The sequence below is a fragment of the Bos indicus genome, chromosome 4 (assembly GCF_029378745.1).
Source record: "Bos indicus isolate NIAB-ARS_2022 breed Sahiwal x Tharparkar chromosome 4, NIAB-ARS_B.indTharparkar_mat_pri_1.0, whole genome shotgun sequence".
NCBI lineage: Eukaryota > Metazoa > Chordata > Mammalia > Artiodactyla > Bovidae > Bos > Bos indicus.
Genome location: NC_091763.1, coordinates 95587948 through 95612487, shown reverse-complemented (window position 1 = coordinate 95612487; position 24540 = coordinate 95587948). Strand labels below are relative to the sequence as shown.

Sequence of the window (24540 nt, the reverse complement as noted above, 5' to 3'; positions counted from 1 at the left end):
TTAAACACGAAGCCTTCTCTGCTGACTGCTCCCCTCCCACCAGATGACAAATACCTCAAGGGAGAGGAGGTGGTGACCCACATTTCCATCCTTTTAATTCTCTAGAGGATTAACCCAGGAAAGGCCAATTCCTTACCTTATCACCACTCACTGTTTTCCTGTTTTGAAAACAGAGAAATGTTACTTACAGGCCATGCTCAAAGCACACTCTAGTAAAATGGATTATTTTTGATTTGTAAAGTGAGAGAACATAATCCCTATTTTGAATAAAATCAGTGGACAACTAACACCAGAATACAGAATCACACACAAAGCCAAGAAAAATGTAAACCAGACCAGGAGATAGAAAGGGCCAAGAGGAAAGCTCCTTGTAAGAGTCTGTCTGGAAAGCTCATACAACTCAGCCCAAACAATCCGTTATCTTTGTTGAGCATATTTCTAAGTTTATTTTTTTCAAGGATCAGCCCTTAAAATTTCTTCCCCTTCTTTGGAGACAGGGATCCAGAATTTTACCAGCCTTCAGATTCTCTTTATTATCTTTTCTACAATTAATTTTCAGTTCAGTTTTTTTTTCCTTCTAGCTCCTAACTTGTACAAGCATGCCCCCACTTAAAGAAAACCTGGGAAACCCAAGTCCAGATTTACAAAACGGATAAAGTAGGACTGGTCATTAACAGCAGACGAAGAAAACACCATTTTATGAAGTCACTTACCAGTGCTCTTTAGGAAACTTCCCCTAGAAACTCAGTAAGATCCACCAGAGCGTCATTTCAACACTGAAAACAAGGTCTTCTACAGTGTATATAATTTGCCTGAATAAAACTCACCTATTTGAGGGAAAATATTAACTTTGTAAAAGTATTTACAAAGTATGTAGGTATTTCAAAAGTTGACTTCAAAACAAGTTTTACCAAACACAAGAAATAGCTTGTAGTGTCCATATATAACTTTTTATTAAGAAAATGAACAAAATACATTCTTTCTCCATATGTACATTACATACAACGTAATTCTACAACTGCGACTGTTCAGCAGATCATCTATTTATTCACAAAGCAGTGTTAACACATTCACCAAACCTGGGATCAGAACATTACTCATACTAAGAAAGAAAACAAAACCCTAAAAAGTCCATACTGAGGGCAAAAGTGAGATAAAACAGAGGATCATGAGCGGGGTGAGGAAGATTACAGAGCACACTCAACAGAGCCCAGCAATGTAGAACACTAATGATGTCAGAGGATACCTGATGCCCCCAAAACGTTTCTGTTTAAACATTCTAGCTGGCCCATGCCAGGGGTTCCAGACCTATCTCATGATCTCCACTACAGGATCCGTGTTGCTACAGAAGAGGAGAGTAAAGGCCAAGGGGTAGGACCCTGAAAGGTTGCAGTTTCTTCCTTCATACATTAAGAAAAGGACTCTCATGAAATACAAAGCTCCTAAATCTTAGCTGATAACCAGAGAAATACATTTTTGGAGAGATAGTTGCTAAGCATGGTAAGGGAAATCTTGTGTCGAGGACTCCTTATTTATATACTTATGTTCATCTCTTTTCTTTTGCTTTGCTCTTCTCTGCTTTTCCCTTGGCCTTTGAAAAGTACCTTATCCTTCTTAGGTGTGAGTTTAATTATATTAAAATAAAGTCCATCTAAACAGAAAGCTCTTTGTTATGAATATGCTCCAAATGTCTATAACGGTACATAAAGCGTTTTAAAATTCAAATTAATCTTAGAGATAAAATTTCAAATGACCTGAACAAGGCAGCTCCCTATATAGCTTTTGGGTAGTATCTTATATCTATAGTTTAGGCTTAAAAATTACATTTCAACAATTATTTTCAGATGGCTTATCTAAAAAGGATAATGTTTTAAAGGAAAAATGCTTGTGGACAATGGAATGGCTGTGTCAAGATTTTTTATTTTTTTCCTGGTCTTTACCATGTTAGGGTAAGAGAAGTAAAGTAAAATGAGTAAGTCTCAACAGTTAAATAAGAGTGGCTTTCCTTCTTCACACTCTGTAATTTTCTAAATTTCTATGATAAACATAATACAAAACCAATAAATGTTATTATTTAAAAGTCCCATTAGAGATGTTTAACACTCTTCAACTTTCAGATGAGCTGGCTGCTCTAACACCATGTTTCCAGTCTGGGAGATGTTCTAACAGAGAGAAGGAACTATCCACAGCGTCAATAAGCAGATCCAGAAAGACAGATTCTACTGGCTGTGGATGAGCTGCACCTTTCTGCTCAACCTAATCTGCAGTCCAACTTTGGTTCTGAGGATCTAGCTCTATCTTTATCTAAATGCATCTTAATTTCTGGCCAAGAGATACTTCTAATTTCTAAGAGTTGACAAAAAAAAAAAAACTCTAACATCTTTCCCAAGCTGCATTCATAACCCCCCCAACCTCCCATCTTTTCCATTGAAAAGGTGGAATATTGTTTGTTGCCAAGACCAACACAAGAAAAGGAGGCCCTAAGTTTTCCTATACTCTTCTTCTGAGGCTGCAGACTCAGCTGTGGGAAGAAATCTCATTATAAACAAAAACCTATTTCCATAAAAGAATCTGCTCACAGAAAAATGTCTCTTTACAGTTTCTAAACTGAGCTATACGGAAAATTAATACTATATTATTTAATTTGTTCACTTCAAAAGATATTTTATGACAAGTCAGAAAAGCAAGCTGTCTTAAAGAATAACACAATCACAGTGTATCTTGGTTAGGCTAAATGTAATGCTTAAGAAAGTGAGTCCACTTTTATTTCTCTAAATGTGTGGTTTACAATTGAGGGAAAAATTGTTCTAAAACTGGTTACCAAAATCATTTTTCTGGGAAAGGAAAAAAAAAATCTCAAAAAGGAGACTACATACATGACTGTTAAAAACATAGCTTCTCCACAGAAGATTGCTCACATTTAAACTTTTAGACTTTGATATTCTACTATCAAATTTGAGGTTTATAGCTAATGTGTATGTGTAAATCGTATCTGACTCTGCGAGCCCATGGACTATACAGGCCATGGAATTCTCCAGGCCAGAACACTGTGGAGTGGGTAGCCTATCCCTTCTTTAGGGGATCTTCCAGATCCAGGAATCAAACCAGCGTCTCCAGAAAAGCCAAGTGAATTTAAGCTAAGTCTTTATAAAGGTGCAAGTATCCTAAGACTTTTAAAGTACACAATTTTAAAAATGTTCAGTTCAGTTCAGTCGCTCAGTCGTGTCCGACTCTTTGTGACCCCATGAATCGCAGCACGCCAGGCCTCCCTGTCCATCACCAACTCCTGGAGTTCACTCAGACTCATGTCCATCATTCTGTCCTGTTTCCCCGCCTTTTACCTTAAGAAGGTAAACACAGCCAACTACAAGGCAACATGCTGAAACAGTCACTTGCCAAAATCTGATCTCCTTTGCTGCAAAATGAATTTACAGAGCTCTGCCAGTTACCGTGGAATTAAACTCATTCTAGCTACTTTCTCTAATGCAGTCACTTCACAGATGGGGAGGAAACCTAAAGAACAAACCAAAATTATTAAGTACTCCTAATGCCAAGCCCAGAACTCATTTACTTCCTGGCAAAGTTGAATAAACAGAGACTTTCTAGAGTATGTATAATTTATTTATTTTAAAACACGGAAACTAAACTGATATCAGTTCAATTCTGTATGGGTTAGAAGTTAAGCATGAAATGATAATTTTCTTCCTAAAGGGCTAGAAAATGAATGCCAACCACATGACACTAGCTGAACTGTAACAAAGGTTTTCTTGAGATTTGTTAACAAAAGGAGAGAAATTAAGCTCAAAATTGGCTACTTGAGTAACTCCTTAATCATGCACAAAGGCCTGTTCAGTACATCACACAGTGTTTTTCCTTTCTGCCAATTAATTTTGCATTCATTAAGCACTGAATGAAACTGAAGAATGACGATCTTTTCAGGTTGGTATTCGCGTGGCAGACAGCTCAGATATCCAGACTAACTGCTGTGAATGCTAGCATCCCAGATGGTACAGAGCTGTGTGCAGCAACAGCTTAAACTTGATAAAAAAACAAGTTCCCTGGGAGCCCCCAAAATTTGTGTGTTAAAATGTTTTATTGCTGGTTTTTCCTCTGGATCCTTATCAAGGAACTGGCTGTATATAAGAAACTGCTCACCTACTTTAAGATCTAGAGCCCATTATAACTGGATTTTCTGTTTCAAGATCTGCATCAGCTATTTGGGACAGTGAGAAAAGCAACTAACCAAGAAATGCCGCTTTCTAAAGACTGTTCAGAATAACTGAGCTTTCATCCCTTTTGACAGGCTTCTTCTCAGCACTGCAATAGATTAATTTATGGTTAGAAACGAAGAACTTTCTTTCTCATTTAGATCTGTGGACCTTCAAATCCATGGGCAAAAAGCTTCTAGTTTTCCTTCTCTAACAAACCCTCAAATCTCCTATATAGATCTGTTCCTGAAGTTCAATACTTTCAAGTGAAAATGCCAAACAGTCAAAACAGGACATTACATATAATTGTTTAATAGTTCATCAAAACTGTTTCAACAGCAGATAAAAAGAAAGAGAAGACAAAGTAGTTCATAATTCCAAGTGATACAACTGGTCTATTTCCTTACTCAACATTTCCCCCTTTATTGTTGCTAACCCTGTGGCTCTCAGGTAATATCCACGTAACACTGTGTTTACAATAAAGCTAGGCAGTGTTTGAGGACACCATAGTACGTATTTGGAAGTCTTACTTCCAGAAAATGGCTACTGTGGAAGATAAACTAGAATTACCCTTTGATTTTCAGGTTTTTACGTTATGAATTGAACTGGAGTTCAAGATCTGTAACTTCAGAGTTCTAAGAGAAAAAAAAAATACAGATTCCCACAAAGGCATCTCTGTGTTCTACGAGAAAATCTGGTTTACTATCATTTCTAATGGCTCCTTAGGTTAAGGGCTGTAAATCTACTGTCAGAGAATTTACAGGATTTATCACTGGCAATGACTGGGTAGGATTTAGCTATTTAAAATTTGAGCTAAATTCACATTCTTTGTTGTTTTTGTTGTTGTTATTCTTTTGGGCCATGTGGTATGGCTTATGGAATCTTAGTTCCTTGACTAGGGATCAAACCCAGGGCCTTGGCAGTGAAAATGTGGTGTCCTAACCACTGGACCACCAGGGAATTCACTAAATTTACATACTTAAGGGGAAGAGACATTTATAAGACTGTACTACACTTTTAAAAATTTATTTTTTTTTTTGGTCACACCAAGAGGCACGTGGGGATCTTAGTTCCCTGACCAAGGATCGAATCTGCACCCTCTGCATTGGAAGCACGGAAGCTTAAACATTAGACCACCAGGGAAGTCCCTGTACTATTTTAAGAAAAAAAAAAGAATACCAATCATTTCATGGCAATTAAAGCTATTCCTGATATTCACTTATCTCAGAAATTGAAAGTCAATTCTTAACACAAAATTCAACTTTAGCAGAAAATCAGTGCTACTCAGGGGAGGTAAGAATAGGGAACTGAAAGTTACTCAGTGTCCGACTCTGCAACCCCATGGACTATACCATGGAATTCTCCAGGCCAGAATACTGGAGTGGGTAGCCTTTCCCTTCTCCAAAGGATCTTCCCAACCCAGGGATCGAACCCAGGTCTCCAGCATTGCCAGCTGAGCCACAAGGGAGGCCAGCTGAGCCACAAGGGAGGCCCAAGACCTCTGGAGTGGGTAGCCTATCCCTTCTCCAGGGGATCTTCCCGATCCAGGAGTCGAACTGGGGTCTCCTGCATTGCAGGTAGATTCTTTACCAGCTGAGCTACCAGGGAGGCTCTAAGAATAGGGGGAAGGAGGCAAAGAAATACAAAGACAACAGGCAAATGAAAATTCTGGTGATGTGCTAAATTCCATGAGCTCTGCTATGAAACTTGCACCTCATCTATAGTATAACTATACTTCTTAGTGCCAGGCAAAGCAACACTGGCTCTTCATTTAAAGAATGCTATAAGCTATAAGCCATATTACTATCCCCCAAATGAAAATGATTCAAGCACTTTTATAGCAGTGTCTGAACATTATAAATTCTTTAATAACATATGATTTTAAATTTCACTAATCTATTGTCATTATCAAGGATAAAAGAGCATGTTTGCTTCAGAATGATTTTGAAAACCCAGGAAGTCTAGGGCTGAAAAAGCCCCGAATAAAGTTATAATTGCTAAGAAAAATAATGGAAGCATAATTCATAGTATTTGGGGGATAGGAAGAAATCAAGGTTTAAAAATTATGTATAAATAAAATCTCTTAAGACAGCATTTTTTTTTTAATAAAAAGAGCATTTAGTGAAGAAATCAATAACTGTAGTTATGAGTTCTCCCTGTCAAAACAAACAGTGCTGACTGATATCATCAGCTGATCTAGCTGGCTCCTAATTATTTCAACAAACATCAAAATTTTCACCTTCAACTGAATTACCTCCAGATTAGAAGTTTGGGGCACCCATATCATTTCAGCATTAATACAAACCACAGGGAGATATAGGCCATAGTCAAAAATCGCAAAAGAATAATGCTATTTGACTAATAAGGAATACAAAAAATTTGAGTGAAAGAACCTGAAGACCTAATCTACAACTACTGTTATATACAGACTCTCTATGACTACTCCTCTAGTAACTATGAACTTTTTCTAAGAAGCCTGTGTACCTCAGATTAAGGATTATCTTAAGAATTTAAAACTTAATTAAAGTTCAGGCTAGAATTTCTGCAAAAGTTTGAAACTGCATGTGCTAAGTCGCTTCAATCGTGTCCAACTCTTTGCAATCCTATGGATTGTAGCCCTCCAGGCTCCTCTGTCCATGGGATTCTCCAGGCAAGAATACTGGAGTGGGTTGCCATTTCCTTCTCCAGGGGATCTTCCGAACCCAGGGACTGAACCTGCATCTCTTGTGTCTCCTGCATTGCAGGCAGATTCTTTACCACTGAGTGACTGGGGTATGAACGTGTATTTTTTGAGAGGGAAAAAAAAAAGATTACAAAGGGTATATTTTTTAATAGCTTGATGATGTTTAAAGTACACATTGTATGATCCTCTCCCATAGAAATCATTTCAAACTGTAATTCTCAAGTGCTTTGTAACACCCAACCAGCTAAAGAGGTAGCACGACATTCAGCTAGGAAATAATCAAACGCCCCACAGTTACCTAATGAATTTCATCTTGTGTTAAGAATAATTATAGGGTAACTCCTTACATGACACTGAGTTTAATTCAGAAAACAAAATCAGAACCACACTGCTTTATAAGTGCTTTTGAGCCATTAAGTATCATTCACAATCTAGCACTGTGTCTCAAACTAGTTTCTGTTTATAAATTAGATTTTACAACTGTTTTATTATCTGAAACTCTATTAATGTATCTCTAAATAGCACTTTTAAGGCAGATGTGAAGAGATCCACTAGAAAGATAAGTTGGCAAATCATTTATGTTCAAGACATATTTCACTGATGAATGTAGTTTTATAATCTTAAAACACTGAGCTCTAAACACAACATGCTTTTCTGTGATAAATCAGTGTATTAACTTTCTAATGTTTTCTATCAGTTTTAAAGAAAACCAGGTCTAGAAGACAATCTTGCTAAAGGTTAATACTGTCAGCTTTAGCACAGAGCGAGGCACCCAAGTCTCAATTCCTTTGCTTCACAGGAGGCCAATACATGTGAATTATTCAGGTTGGCCACATGAGGTCTCTGTCATTCCACAAGATCCAAGTGCATTTTGGAAGTATCTTACAAATCAGATAATTAATTTATCACGAGGTACAAGCACTGAAGATAGTGTTAGAGCCTAGTCTATTTCTAGTTTATTATTCTGGAATAATATATTCCAGTGGAAAAAGGAGAAATGGGGATGAGGCTGAAGTCAGGGGTAAGGAAACTGAGCAAACTGTACTCCACTAACGAACGCATCTAGCACCAGGGTGTCTCAATGGGGGCTCAGTAAGCTAGGATAAAAGGATTTTTAAGTAGTAAAGCATAGATATTTGGCTACTTGAACAATGTATATAAATACCAAATTAAATTGTATACTACTAGAATACTTGGAAATACATGTAGCTTTTCACTAAATATATAAACAAGTTACACATCAGGGTTCAGATGTCAAAAGTGAGCAGAGTGTCAATCTTGGTGGGTATAATGAAGCCCTACATTCTCCTGCAATCATTACCAGCACTGCCCCAGGGTACAAATTCTGATTTACCTAGTCAATAACTTCCTAAATACAGTCTATGTCACTTAAGCAACACTAAATGGTTTGCTATGACTCAATCCTATTTTAACACGTTAGTGATAAATATATATAGAAGTGAAAAAAAGAGAAAAGGTTTCACTTAAAGTGAGGAAAGATGAAATTAGAACAAGAGTATTTAGAAAACAATCAGTAGAAAGTCAGTTAGGGAAAAAAATAAAAGCAAACAAAATAACTGAGTCCAAGAACTAAGTTTCCTTCAAATACGGAACCTAAAGAACTACAGGAAAAAAAATGGCCAAAAAAAAGCGGGGGGCGGGGCGGGGGGAACCACCATAATAAAGTAACTATCCTCAAATTAAAATAAATAAATAAATAAAAAAAATAAATGGTGGAGGGGAGCAGAATTTCATTTGGTTACTGTCTTTAAAAGTGCCAGAAATCACAGTGAGTAAAACTAGAGCTTTTAAATTTAGAAATTCTTTCCAAGTTCTTTCCTATCAACTCACTGATTTGTACTTGATTCCTCAAAAAGACTTCACTAGATTATAATATGAACAATAATGTTTTATGTTCTTGACTGTCACTTAGGGAAATCTTTTAAGGAACTGTATAAGTAGTAAGTAGATTCTACTTGCTCACCTGTAAAGTCAATGGGTTATTCTGCAGCTACATAGTTCGGTACTTCCTGAATTATGTACTGTATCTTTCATAAATCTAATTGTTTTATAAATCACTACTGATTGCTTTGGAATGCTTGAAAAGCCAAGGACTCCAAGATTCAAGGCTAGGAGTAGGAGAGATATATTTCTACCCATCTCCAAAAGATGAGAAATCATGCAATAATGACTAACTGAAGAGGGATCTCAAAGTCTCATTCTTATACATGAGACTCTTCAAGAGTGCAAATCAATTTCTTCTTTGGTGAGGCCTAACCTTGCTACTTGGGACATACTAAATTCTCTGAAGGCATTCACTTGGAAGAGCCATTGGACTGGTAGACATTTATTATACTCAGTCTGCTTTAAGTCTGGTAGATATCAGTTGCATACAGCATACTTCTTGGCCAGGTTTAAGTTTCCTATGCCACATTCCACAGCACCTCATGGAATACAAGCCTCCAATCTTCACAACAAAAGGAACTGTGGAACTGCCTTTCTTCTAAATAAAAAAATATTTGCACCATTATTTTTCTTTTTCTCTATTAAAAAAAGCCTGGTCTATGTGTTATATGAAATGCCTGTCAGTTGTAGTCCACTGGACTACAAACCATTATTCTTTAAAATATCAGTATATAGAAGCAGACGTAGGGAGCTAATGTGTATGGAAAAAACGCAGCTCTGGAACCCATTCTCCCAAATGGAAACGCTATAAACAGATAGCATTTGTAGGAAGAAACTGACAGCATACAGAAGAAACTGAAGCCCTGGCCCTGAATAGCTCTGCCAGGGGAAGGAGTCCTTTTCTTCCAGAACAGTATCAATGAATGTACCAGTTGCAACCAGAATCCTCCTGCTGGTAATTTTGAGAATGGCCCTTAAAGGTTCTGAAGTATATTCTCTCCTCGGTTTAAGGTTTCTGTGACTCAAAGTTCTGTAATAATCACTACAAAATGTATCATTATAGGAATACTATATACCAATCTTAGATAAGTACGTGGATCAGTCTCAGGTTTTGCCTTTTAGTTCTATGACAAGGAGCCCTCTGTCCCTCCTACTGTGTAATGTAATACAAGACTCTAGTCAACAAAGACACATATATCACTTAAACATACAGCAACTGCCCTACAGAACTATATACTGTTAAGAATGAAGTACAGAGGTAACAGATGATATAAATCACTTACAAGCAGTTGGGTGATGTAAGGTAAAGTGAAATGGGAAGAAAAGAAAAAGAAAGAAAGGGCAAAACAAGCCAACAACAAAATCCCAATCCTTGTAGCACTGAGTCCGTGAACACGGCTTACTTGTCCCAATTTTAGAAAAATGAAATAAAAATCAGAAAAGGGTATACTGCCTGATTATTTTTTTCTTTTATACTCATGAATTCTTAAAAGTTAAAGAAAAAATATATATTTAATGGAAAGTATATACCAATTTCACTTTATTAGCCTAATTTAGGAATGGGATGAGGACGACGGGGTCAAGGTCAGGTGTGAAGGAAGAGGGTTAAAACTTGTGACAGCAAAGATCCCTTCAAAACTCTGGTGCAGTCCTCAGTCACTGCAGCCTAACTGTCAGTCAACAGAGCTGAAATCCAGAATACCAAAAGCAGACTCCTGTGCTCCAGTTCTGTCCAGAGACTCTTCAGTCACAGTGTGATGAGGTCCACCAGGTTGCCTTTAGGAGGAGTCATGCTGTCAGGAAAGAAATTTACTAAGGTGTCAAAGAGCTGAGTTCTTTGAGCATAGGTGTGATCCACGTCCGAAAAGCCTGGTGAAAGAGAGATAATAAAGAAACTCATCCACTGTGTTTAACGCTCTACACATAACAGTAAAGCTAGTTGACAAAAGCAGCAATGTATAATGGAAAAATCAAAACCAAATCAGGCTTTGAAACTGGAGAGCAATGGGCTCTGATTCCAGTTCTGCGACACAGCAATGGTATGATCTTACGTAAAGTAAGCAGCCTTTCTACAACTGTTTCCTCAGCTACAAATCTGTGATAATCCTGTTTATGTCATAACCTTTACAGTACAGATTAAGTGCACTTATCTGAATACCACCCAGCAGAATGATTAGTATTTTAGTAACTAATATTGATTTCTCTTCCTTTCTTTGTAAGCATTTTCCTCTTCTAGTCCACTGAGGAATTTTCATCTCTTTTCTTTTTAATGTTTTTGGCCACTAAAACTGTTTTGATAATAAAAATCTAATAAAAATTAAAGGGGTCTTTAGAAAGCAGTGGGCTTCCCTTGTAGCTCAGTCAGTAAAGAATCTGCCTGCAGTGCAGGAGACCTGGGTCCGTTCCCTGGGTCGGGAAGATCCTCTGGAGAAGGAAATGGCAACCCACTTCAGCATTCTTGCCCGGAAAATCCCACAGACAGAGGAGCCTGGTGGGCTGCAGTCCATGGGGTCACAAAGAGTTGGGCGTGACTGTGCGACTGACACTTACACTTACTTAGAAATCAGTATAAAATCATTATGCCACTGAGAGCTGGAAGAAGTCTCAAAGAACTGAGTGAAAATTCAGATAGTCCAGAAGAATGTCCTCCCAGAGGATGGAAGCAACATTTTTAATTGGAGGGTTATTGCTTTACAATATTGTGTTGGTTTCTGCCGTACAACAAGAAGCATCAGCTGGAACTATACGTGTATCTCCTCCCTCTTGTGCTTCCTGCCCCCACCCCCATCCCAGCCTCTAGGTCAGCACAGAGCACTGAGCTGGGCTCCCTGTGCCATACAGCAGCTTCCCAGTGTTTCACACATTGCACTGCATATATGTCAATGCTATCCTCTCAATTTATCCCACCCTCTCGTGGCATGTCCACAGGTCTGCTCTCTAAATCTACGTCTCTATTCTTGCACTGCAAATAGGTTTATCAGTACTATTTTTCAAGATTCCATATATGTGTATTAATATATGATAATTGTTTTTCTCTTTCTGACTTACTCCATTACTTTTTGAGTACCTCCTCGCTTTCTGGCACAGTAGGATCTCCAAGCTTATCTTTACACAGCTTTGGAATCTATCATTTTCCCTAACAGCTCTAATTTCTTTTAGTGGCAAATGATTTTTACAAACCAAGATCAGTGGTGCTGTTTCTAGGACTTATATATATGTACACATATAATACACATATCTCTTTTAAAAAGAATAAAATTACTATTCCATGCTTTTACTGCTAATATTTTTTAAGGAACCTCACGGGATTCTTCCTTTCCTTATTTCATTCCATATTTATATCTCCTTTCTCCTACTAGGGAAACCATCTCTCTCAGCAATATCATCATATGTATTCATTTGCTCAACCTAAAACACACACAAAAGAAGTTCCAGAATTACTATACCCAAATCAGTACCAGCAAAATTCAAGATTTCCTTGCTTTTGCTATCTTTAGAATATACTTCACTGAGAGTATACAGTTTAAGCTGTACTTAAAAGACTTAATTCTCTTTTTTCCCCTATTGTCTGATTATGTCACAAATTTGATAAACATGTTTGTTTCTGTTCACATTCAACTTCAGGGCATTTACCACCTTTGTTTTATTTGTAAAAATGTTGTGGTATAAAAAAATGTTGTGGTATATTGTATTTTTAAGAGAGGACATTGATTCTGTGGTAGTAATTATAATATCATTTTCATGAGATCAAATGATGTAGGAGGGAAGGAAATAAACACTCAGTCTCCTACTACCTGCTGGGTTCTTCATGTATGACCACATTTCACTGTCACAAAAATCATATGAAGCAGTTACCATAAACTCCAATTTCAAATGAGACACTTGAGAGAGATTCAGTCATTCAATAACGTATCACAGTTGGAAAGGAAAGAGAATGGAGTGTGAATCCATGTCTGTCTAACTCTAAAGCTCATTTATTTATTTTTATCAAGTATTTGAGTACTTATTAAATAGAAAACCTATCTTTTATTTTTATTCACCATTTACCAATAAGGAACGTGAAATTTACACTATCATTAGATGAATGGTTAAATTATGGTAGATCCCTATTATGGGACATTGTGTATCACTTACAAATACAATAAATCTAGTATAGTTTCACATAAGCATCTCCAAGCCACATTGTTAAATTTTAAAGAGTTATGTGGAGAATACACATTTTTATATTACATAATAAATAGAACCAGAACACATAAAACCAAACATCTGTATGTGTGTGTGTACACGTATACAGTTGATCCTCATTATTCACAGATTTCATATTGTGCGTTTGTCTACCTGCTAAATTTGTAATCCCTAAATCGGTATTGTGCCACTTTTGTGGTCAATCACAGACAGTGATTGGCACCAAGTGGCAAAAAAATCTCAGCGGCCACATGTAAATATACGTTCTCAACTGAGGTCAAACTAGTTAGTGCCCTGCCCATTTGTTTCCCCTCTCAGACTATAAACAAGTGCTCTTCTCACCATCTACTTGGTGTCATGTTCTTCGCAGTTTGTGTTTTCTGTTGGTGACTTCACTGCTTACAATGGCCCCCAAGTGAGGTGCTGAAGTGATGGCTAGTGTTCCTAAGTGCAAGAAGGCTGTGATGTGCTTTATGAAGAAAATACACATTAGATAAGCTTTGCTCAGGGTGAGATACAGTGCCACTGGCATGAGTTCAATGTTAATGAATCAACAACATAAATATGTAAGTAAGGTATGTTCCTGCTGTAACAAAACAACATTATATATTAATTAGTTGAAAAAATTCTGTGACAAGAGGCTTGCAGGACCCTAACTCTGGTATTTTCCATAGGAGCAATGGGTCAGTATTAAACAAATTCAGGGTTACAGGTAACTGTATAGAATATTATTGTGAATTGTGGGAATCAACTCTATCTGTATGCCTGTGTGTAAAGATCTGCCAAATGCAAGTGGTCACACTTGAAGGAAGGAGACAGAGATTGAGGGAAGTTGTTCAAAGACAACCTGAATATTAAAAAAAAAAAAAAAAAAACACCCTTTAAAATGTGTGGGGCACCAGGAAACTCAGCAACGGGATCATTACTACATAAATGGTAGTGACAGGACAAAAAGGCTGTACTGATTTTAACTTTCATGTTCTTAAAACATACCTTGCTGAAAATATGCTTTTAAAATTAGCTAAAAGTCAGAAGTCAAGCTTCAAAGTGTCCACAGCCATAGCCACAGCAGCCTAAGCTAAAGAACCTCGAAGTTTATTTTTCTCCGAAGTCAGTCATTTTTCAAAACTAAGACAATGCCAGCAGTTTGTAAACCATTTTCCATCTTTCTAAATTTTTAAATTACAAATAATATTAGCAAATAATTTTTAATTCTAAGAGGTTAAGATAAACTGGATGAATTCTGAAGAAGTCAGAAATTTTAGTTGAGCCAATTTTGGGGGAAACATAATTTAGAAAATGAAATAGTTATTTATACATGAAAAGTGTACACATCCATACATTAAAAAAAATAACCCACTCGATTTAAATTCTAAGTGGAGTGAAGGTAAATCAATCAGAAAATGAACGAGAAGAACTAGGAACTCTAAATAGGCCTGAAACCTTATGAAAAAGACTTTTTAAAACAAATGTCAAATTTCTCCTTATGAAAATTGGCATATAGCCTGAATTTACTCCTTATTCAAATTCACCAATGTTACAAAGCTTACATTTATAAGGCAGGTAACAGAAGTGGTACTCTAAATAGAACACTTACTAAGCATTTCATTTTGCTGTTTTCAAGAATACTTAATTCTCTTAACAACCTGAGGTCACTACTCTGCTTACCTCCATTTTACAGATGAAGAAATTAATGATTAATGATTAGAAAGGTGACTTGTTCAAGGTCATTTTTAAAATTAGCAAGTGGCAAAGCTGATATCTAAACCTAGATTCTGACCCTTAACCACTATACTACACTCTTCCCTCTTAACTACTACATTGCTTCCCTTCAGACAAGGTAGGAAACAAAACTCCACAGAACACTTCCCTTTTTGTATTTATTTCTGTTGTGTCTGTACTGATCTCAGTCTATCTAGATAAGGTCTGTTTAGAATCCAAGTAAGACAAACTGTTCCTGACAAAATATATTAGCTGACAGTGAATAGAGCAAAGAAAAGAGTTAAGCTAAAGGTAAAATATTTGCTGACAACAGTTTAATATATTTAAATGACTGCCAAGAAATTCTTGTTCTAAAGGCTAAATATAAGTCAGCCAGAGACATTTTAGTGCTATCCACCATTAAAATAAAAATAATGGCTCTGGGCTGCGGTATCCATACATAACAAGGCACACATTCACTCAAACTGAATATCTATGTGCCAGGCTCCCAGTTTTCTATCACTAAATCCATTTCAAAAGATAAAATTCAAAAGGGCATGAACTTTCTAAAATAATGCCTATAACTAGACTCTATCTCAGGGTTGAGACTCCTAACAACCTGAATACACTTAAAAAAATTTTTTTAAACTAGTTTGTTTATTTATGGCTGTGCTGGGTCTTTGTTGCTGTGCGTGTGTGGGTCTTCTCTAGTTGGGCGAGCCAGGGCTACTCTTCACTGCAGTGCACAGGCTTCTGCTTGCGGTAGCTTCTCGTCGTAGAGTGAGGGTTCGAGAGTGCAGGCCCAGCAGTTGTGGTGCGTGGGCTTAGCTGCCCCGTAGCATGTGGAATCTTCCTGGACCAGGGATCGAATCCATGTCCCTTGCATTGCAAGGCAGATTCTTAACCACTGGACCTCCAGGGAATTCCTTCTTAAATAGCCTTTCAGTGTGTGGAATGGTGGTAAACAATTATGTAAATTTTTAGAAGAACCTTCTGAAGTTACGTTTTATAGCGGTCCTCTCGCTCTGTGGTAGAATGTTAACTCATGGTAAGTATATCAGTAATACAGTCTGCATTCCAAAACAATGGTACACAAACTACTTGACCAGGCTTCTGTGCCGTCTATTTGCATAATAACCCAGCGACTGGTATAACAGGAACTGCAAGCTGACCCATGAACTGGGAACTGATGCCAGTTATCAAGAATTTTTTGCATGTTACTTTGAGATCTGTTTCATTTGTTTGGATGACATCTCATCTAATGTTTCATTTTGAAGAAATCAAAATCAAACCTCCCCAATGCTAGGGCATATGGCCAGGTAAAGTACACTGCAATACTTACCTAAAGCTGTGAAATCTGAACCAGATTTAAATAGAGCTGAAGCTAGGAGCTGAAACTGTGGGGAAAAAAAGAAAGCAAATTAGCTTAGCTAGGTAGTGCAGTGCCAGTCACTCAGTCGTGTCCAACTCTTTGCAACCCCATGGACTGTAGCCTGCCAGGCTCCTCCAATCCATGGGTTTTCCTAGGCAATGATACTAGAGTAAGTTGCCATTTCCTTCTCCAAGCTAGGTAAGCACACTGGAGAAAAAAAATTCCTATAATTTCAACCATTTAGTTACTGGATGTCTGTCCATATGTATTGCTTGGGTCTATTTACCAAACAGAAAGACTGAAGGCGGGAGAAGGGGACAACAGAGGATGCGATTGTTGGATGGCATCACCAACTCAATGGACATGAGCTTGAGTAAGCTCTGAGAGTTGTTGATGGACAGGGAAGCCCAGCATGCTACAGTCCATGGGGTTACAAAGAGTCGGACACGACTGAGCGACTGAACTGAACCAAACTGATTCACCACCAAATAGCGGAAAGAAGAACATCGTATTTAGATTAAAGAACATGCTAATTTTTTTTACTGGACTCTCTTATCATTTTTCAAAATACTAGACTAAGTCCTGGAATTATTTTATTTTAAAAATATATTAAAGTATATACTTGTTAAGGAACAATTTAGTCCCTAGTACTGTGTTCAGTCGTGTCTGATTCTGTTGGAATCCCCTGGACTGCAGCCCACCAGGCTCCTAAGGAACAAGAGGTCAACTGAAATAAAAAATTACTGCTACTATGTGATCCAACAATTTCACTCCTGAGTACATATATCCAAAGAAACTGAAAACATTAATTTGAAAAGATACATACACTCTGATGTTTCATAGTACCATTATTTACAATAGCCCGATATGGAAGCAACCTAACTGTCCATCAACAGATGCATGGATAAAAATGTGGTATGTATACACACATCCATACCCACAACCCCCTACACACTGGAATACTACTCAGCAATAAAAAAGAACAAAATTCTGCCATTTGCAACAACATGGATGGATCTGGAAGGTGTTATGCTAAGTGAAATAAGTCAGACAGAGAACAATAAATACTGGATGTCAACATTTACATATAGAAACTAAAAAATAAATGAATGAATAAAACAAAAGAGAAACGGACTCACAAACAGAACAAACTAGTGATTACCAATGGGAACATAGAAAGGGTAGGGGCAAAACAAGGGTAAGATTAAGAGGTACAAACTACTATATATAAAAAACTAGACACAAAGATATATTAAACAGTACAGGGAATATAGCCAGTATCTAACAATAAATTTAAATGGAGCATAATCTGTAAAAATACTGAATCACTATGTTATACATCTGAAACTAATATAATATTATAAATCAACTATACTTTGATTACGGAAAAGGCAATGGCACCCCACTCCAGTACTTTTGCCTAGAAAATCCCATGGACGGAGGAGCCTGGTAGGCTGCAGTCCATGGGGTCGCTAGAGTCAGACACGACTGAGCGACTTCACTTTCACTTTTCACTTTCATGCATTGGAGAAGGAAATGGCAACCCACTCCAGTGTTCTTGCCTGGAGAATCCCAGGGACGGGAAGCCTGGTGGGCTGCCGTCTTTGGGGTTGCACAGAGTCGGACACGACTGAAGCGACTGAGTAGCAGCAGCAGCATACTTTGATTAAAAGAAAAAGAAAATTACTTATCTGGGAATCTATCATAGAGAGATTGATGCCCAAAATACAGTTACTGAACTTTAGGGATGGCTTATACATAATATAAATTACAACTTAGACTGGTATTCCATGGTATGTATAATTGTAGTGTTATATAATTATATAATTTTAAAGGTTCAAAGTGAAAAAATGTTGTAAGTGTTGATTAGATTCTCAGATTAGTTAGTCAGTTTAAATCAGACAATGTAGCTGAATGATGACAAAATAAAATAAGACAAAACTATTGCATCGGGGTACTTTAACAAATTGGTAAAGAAAAATTTAGGCTTCCCTGGTGTCTCGGACGGTAAAGAATCTGCCTGCAGTGCAGGAGACTTGGGTTTGATGCCTGGGTTGGGAAGATCCCTTGGAGGAGGGCATGGCAACCCACTCCAGTATTCTTGCCTTGGAGAATCCCTAAGGGCAGAGGAGCCTGGTGGACTACAGTCCATGGGGTTACAGAGTCAGACATGACTGAGTGACTAAGCACATAAGAGAAAAATTTAGGAGAACTATTTATATTTATCTTGAATGAGGATCCTGGAAAACAGGTCAGGTAAAAGTCAAATAAACAGAATCTCAACAGAGTTACTTGACACTTTGCAAAGCTTGAGCCACTGATGCCACTGATTCTTCAGGATGAATTTCACACACTTGGAGCCTTTAAAATTTCGGTATCAGTCACCTGATTAATCATCCTTTGAATGTAAGAAACTGGACAAATAATCCAGAAGCAACTAAGCAAGAGTTAGAGGGGGAGTTCAGTTCAGTTCAGTCGCTCAGTCGTGTCCAACTCTTTGCGACCCCATGAATCGCAGCACGCCAGGCCTCCCTGTCCATCACCAACTCCCGGAGTTCACTCAGACTCATGTCCATCGAGTCAGTGATGCCATCCAGCCATTTCATCCTCTGTTGTCCCCTTCTCCTCCTGCCCCCAATCCCTCCCAGCATCAGAGTCTTTTCCAATGAGTCAACTCTTCGCATGAGGTGGCCAAAGAACTGGAGTTTCAGCTTCAGCATCATTCCCTCCAAAGAAATCCCAGGGCTCATCTCCTTCAGAATGGACTGGTTGGATCTCCTTGCAGTCCAAGGGACTCTCAAGAGTCTTCTCCAACACCACAGTTCAAAAGCATCAATTCTTCGGCACTCAGCCTTCTTCACAGTCCAACTCCCACATCCATACATGACCACAGGAAAAACCATAGCCTTGACTAGACGGACCTTTGTTGGCAAAGTAATGTCTCTGCTTTTGAATATGCTATCTAGGTTGGTCATAACTTTCCTTCCAAGGAGTAAGCATCTTTTAATTTCATGGCTGCAGTCACCATCTGCAGTGATTTTGGAGCCCAAAGAAATAAAGTCTGACACTGTTTCCACTGTTTCCCCATAAAGGCGTATAAAAGGACGAGTTAAAAATATATGAAACTTCTTCATATATTTTGGATGTCAGTCTTCTGTCAGACATATCTACTACAAATATTATCTGGTCTGTGCCTTATCTATTTTTTTTTTACTGCACCGTTAAGCTTCTGGGATCTGAGTTCCCTCAGCCAGGGATCGAACCCAGGCGCTCTACCGTGAAAGTGGAAAGTCCCAACCACTGGACCACCAGGGAATTCCCTTCTCTCTCTCTCTCTTTAAAAAAAATTTTTGGTAATGTCTTTTAATGAGTAGAAACTTTAATTGTGTTGAAGTTCAATTTGTCAAATTTTCTCTTTATGATTAGTGCCTTTTACATCATATCCAAGAAAGCTTTGCTTATCCCAAGGTGGTGAAGATAATCTGTTTTCTTCTTAAGGATGGACTATTTTGGGTTTTATATTTAGATCCATAATCCATCTTAATTTTTGTGTTAAGAGTGAAACAGGGGTTGAGATATCCATCTATTTAGCATAATTTGTTAAAAAGACTTTCTTTTCCCTATTGAACTTGGTGTTTGGTTAAAAAAGAAAAAATCAACTGACTGCATGAGTCTATTTCTGAATTCTATTCTGTTCTTTTGATCTATTTCTCTATCCTTAAGACAATACCATACCCCCGTGATTACTATGGCTCTATACAGAGCCCTGAAATCAGGTAGTAAGTATGAGACCTCCAACCTTTTTTTTCAAGATTCTTTTAGCTAGTCCAGAGTCTTCACATTTCCACTGAATTTTAGAATAAGTTGGGATACTGACAGAAACTGCAGTAACCAATTTGGGGAGAATGGGCATCTCAACACTTTTACAGTCTTTCAAACCATGTGATTTATTTCTCCATTTATTCAGGTGTTGTTTAATTTCTTTTAATAACTTACTTCTGTATATTTGATTATGATATTAATACAAAAATTTAAAATTTAAAATTTTCTTTTTTTTTTAAAGCAAGGAAAATGACTTTATTTGGAAAGCCATCTGACCAAGAAGATGGCAGGTTAGCACCTCAAAATACTCATCTTATCAGGGTCTGGATGCCAGGTTCTTTTTTATAGATAAGAGAGAAAAAAGCAATGAGGAACTAAAGTGAAAAGGCAGAATAGAGAGAGAGTAAATATTTCATTTTCTAAGTGCTCATTGCTAGTATAAAATTGGAACTGCTTTTTAATTCTATTGGCCTTGTATTCTGTAACCTTGTTGAATTCAATTATCTTAGTATATCTTTTGTAGATTGCATGATGTTTTCTATGTACACAATAATGTCATCTAAAGATGCAAATGGTTTTACTTGCTCCTTTTAAATCTATATGCTGCTTCTTTCTTTTTCTTATGGCACTAGCTAGTACTTCTGGCACAATGCTGAATAGAGGTGTTGACAGCAGACATCTTTTCCTTGTCATAATCTTAACGGAAAGGGTTTAACGTTTTATAATGAAGCATGGCACTAGCTGTATATTTTTCATAGATGCCCTTTATGAGACTTATGATACTTTTTTTATTCCCAGTTTGTTAAGAATTTTTATAATGAATGGGTTTTGCATTCTGTCAGATGCTTTCTTCACTTATTGAGATGATCTATGGTTTTCCTCTTTCATTCTGCCAATGTGGTGAAATACTGTGACAGATTTTTAAAAGTTAAAACAACCTTGTACTCTAGCATAAACCCCCTCTTGGCCATCGTGCACTAGCTTTTTCATATTGCTGGATTCAAGTGGCTAAAACGTTCTTAAGAATTTTGTATCTAAATTTACAAGGGGTATTGGTTTGCAATATTTCTTTGCTTCTAATGTCTCTTTTGAGTTTTCATACCAGAGTTAAGCTGCTTCCCAAAAGGATTTAGAAACTGTTTTGTCTTCTTCTGATATCTAAGAATCTATACCAAACTGGCATTTTTTCTTCCTTAAAGTGTTGATAGAATTTACTGATATAACCATCTAGCCCTAGGATTTCCTCTTTTGGAAAGTTTTCAATTATAAATTCAACCTCTAATTGATATGGAGTTCCTTAATATTTTCTAATTCTTCTTGTTTTTGTAAGTTGTATCTTTAAAGAAATTTGTTCATTTCATCAAGTTGTTGAATTTGTTGACAAGTTGTTTATAATATTTCTGTAATATGCTTTTATTGTACAGAGGCTTGTAATGATTTCCCCTTTTCATCTGTGATGTTGATAATCTGTGTTTTCATTTTTTCTTTTCTTGATAAGTCTTGCTAGAGATTGACTAATTTTAGCTACTTTTTCAAAGAACCAACCTTTCACTTTTTACATTTTTTTATTATTTCCCATTTTACTAATTTCCTATATTCTAAATACTTATTTGGGATTAATTTGTTCCTCTTTTCTAACTTCAAAGATAAACTTCATAGGCTCTATGTAGATGTGGGGGTGGGGGGAGAAAACTGTTATTTTCACTATTCAATTAAATAAGTAGCGCTGATATGTACTGGCCTACAGTTTTAACAGGTACCAAGTAGTAGTATACAATCTGAATAAAGTCAGACCTCTCCCTGCAACTCCAGACTTGAATATCCAACTATCACCTCAACATCTCAAGAAGGCTATTTCATAGGCATCCCGAACTGAACACATGAAAAATTAAACTCCCAATTCCAGTCAGAAGTCTCCACCTTCTCATTTCATCTGACAGTAACTCTACCCTTTCGTTTTTCAGGCTCAATACTCTAGAGTCATTTCTTTCAACCCTACATCCAATCATAAAATTTCGTTGGTTCAACCTTTAAAATATATTGAGAATCAAAGCTATTTTACTCATCATTTCTATCACTACTATTTTGGTCTGAGCAATCTAATCCCCCTTGCTTAGATTTATACACCTCCCTCAGAGCTCTCTTTGCCTCCATCTGTGTTCCTTTTTAGTCTATTTTCAATACAGTAATCAGTGTGACCTAATTAACACATAAAGCAGAGTATATCACGCCTCTGCATGCACAATACCCTGATCTGGCTCCCTATTCAGTGTAAAAACCAAAGTTCTAACAATGACTTACAAAGTTATTTGTAATCTGTTCTGCCAATAGCTGCTCTTACCTGTCTGACCTCACCTCTAATTACTCTGTCTCCTTACCTCTCTATTCCAGCCACAAGGGATGTCTCCTTGATATTCTAAACTAAGCCAAATAGTCTCATCCCAAGGTCTTTGTTCTAGCCTTCCTTTTGCTAGGAATTACCTTCCCCAAATTATCTACTTAGATCACTCCCTCATAATTCTTCAACTTTCTATGCACATCTGATTTCTAAATGAGGTCTACTATGATTACTCTATTTAATAGCCGCAACTGTCCAATTCTTACCCTTTATATTTTTAATTGTTTAACTTTCCTATAATCCTTATCAAATTCTAATGCACCATATTTGTTTATTTAATATGTTTATTGTTCCTCCCCACTAGCTTGTAAGTATCTCCTGGGCAAAAGTATCTTGTTTCGTTCACTGGTGTCTCTCTTATGCCTGGCATACTGTAGAGACTCTACACATCTGTTAAATAAATGACACCAGTACTTCAGAAGCTCAGTAGAAAGATAATTAATACAAAACGTGCAAAACTGCCTGAAAACTTGTTTTTCTCGTTTCTTCTTATTATAGAACTCTCTCTAAAAATGGTAGAATCAGTTTTAGGCAACCTTTTCTTGGCCCTTTTCTAGAAAAAATAATGTAATTTTCATAAACATTATTATAATCTCATCACCAATTTAGAATCCACATTCTGGAGACTGAAGAAAGCAAAGAACCATTATTTGGTACATAGTTGACAGTCTACCAGCAGTTCCCCACTAACAGGCACAATGATGATCCAAAAAAGGGGGAGAAAAATCTAAAAACCATTTTTGAAAGTGAAAGTCACTCAGTCATGTCCAACTCTTTGCGACCCCATGGAGTATACAGTCCATGGAATTCTCTAGCCCAGAATACTGGAGTGGGTAGCCTTTCCTCTCTCCAGGAGACCTTCCCAACTCAGGAATTGAACCTAGGTCTCCTGCATTGCAGGTGGATTCTTTACCAGCTGAGCCACCAGGGAAGCCCAAGAATACTGGAGTGGGTAGCCTATCCCTTCCTTCTCCAGTGGATCTTCCCAACCCAGGAATCGAACTGGGGTCTCTAGCACTGCAGGAGTATTTTTTACCAACTGAACTATCAGGGAAGCCAATTGATGATAAAATCATTTAACATTTTGTAAAACATACACAGAAAACAAAACCAAGCTACTACAGAAAATGAACAGCAGTATAGGCCTTTTTCAATAAGGGGAATGATTTCTTACAAGGAAAAGCGAAGATCTATATGCCCCACTAACAAATACTGTAAGTACATATACATACTGGAGCTGTCACCAAGGGACTTCTTTCCCCAAATAAAATCTGGCCACACATTTTTAAACAAAATAATAAACTTACAGATCAGCAATTCTCAATGTTTTAGATGTGTTTTCAGTTTTCCATTATAAAAGAGCAGACAGAGAAGAATCCTCGAGTGTGGGTATGGTTTTGAAAAAGTTTCTAAAGTGATTCTGATGCTGACACATACATGAATAACAAGAATAACATCACTTTTTCCTAACTTCTACTCAACAACTCAAAGCTTTTAAGAAATAGAATGGAAGTCTGTGGCATACAAAATCATAATTTGATAGTCTTCAGGAAAAGAGAAACTCACCATCAAAATTCTTAATACGACTATTTGAACTTGAGATACCTCCCTGTCCTGGTTTTTCCCATTAGCTTAGCTTTAAGAACAAACTGTCTGTTTTCTCTGGCCTACTTGCAGCTCACACAGCTGAAATTATTTACTTCATAGTATTTTGTTTTGGTTTGGTTTGGTTTGAAAAAATAGGAGAAAAATGAATGTTCCCAGATTATAGCCATTTTAGACAGACTATGGTGAAAACACAAGAAAATCCATTTATCTCTCAAACACACAAGTCTAACAAAATGAACAATAATGCACTTTTCACAACTATCTTCAGCTTATTAATATAATCCATAACAGATTATTCTAAATATATTCTGCTACTTGGCAAAATCATGATTGTTGTTGTAGCTAAATTATGCCTGACTCTTTGCAACCTCACAGACTGCAGCACGTCAGGCTTCCCTGTCCTCCACCATCTCCCAGAGTTTGTTCAAATTCAAGTCCATTGAGTCAGTGATGCTATTTAACCATCTCATCCTCTGCCTCCCTCTTCTCCTTTTGCCTTCAGTCTCTCCAAGCATTAGGGGATTTTCCAATAAGTTGCCTCTTTACATCAGGTGGTCAAATTATTGGAGCTGCAGATTCAGTATCAGTCCTTCCAATGAATATTCCGGGTTGACTTCCCTTAGGATTGACTGGTTTGATCTCCGTGCAATCTAAGGGA

The 24540-nt window shown here is 37.2% G+C and overlaps 1 protein-coding gene across 7 annotated transcripts in view; it reads right to left on the bottom strand.

Moving 5' to 3' along the window:
* Window positions 1-936: 936 nt before the first annotated feature.
* The window catches only part of MKLN1 (muskelin 1), a 391490-nt gene continuing 367886 nt past the window's right edge, over window positions 937-24540 (bottom strand). For all 7 annotated transcript variants that reach the window (XM_070787309.1, XM_070787311.1, XM_070787312.1 and 4 more), the window contains 2 exons: window positions 16025-16079; window positions 937-10665 (listed from right to left, as the gene is read on the bottom strand). In XM_070787309.1, coding sequence (XP_070643410.1) covers window positions 10544-10665; window positions 16025-16079 — 177 coding nt within the window. In that variant the 3' untranslated portion in view covers window positions 937-10543. The remainder of the gene's footprint in view (window positions 10666-16024; window positions 16080-24540) is intronic.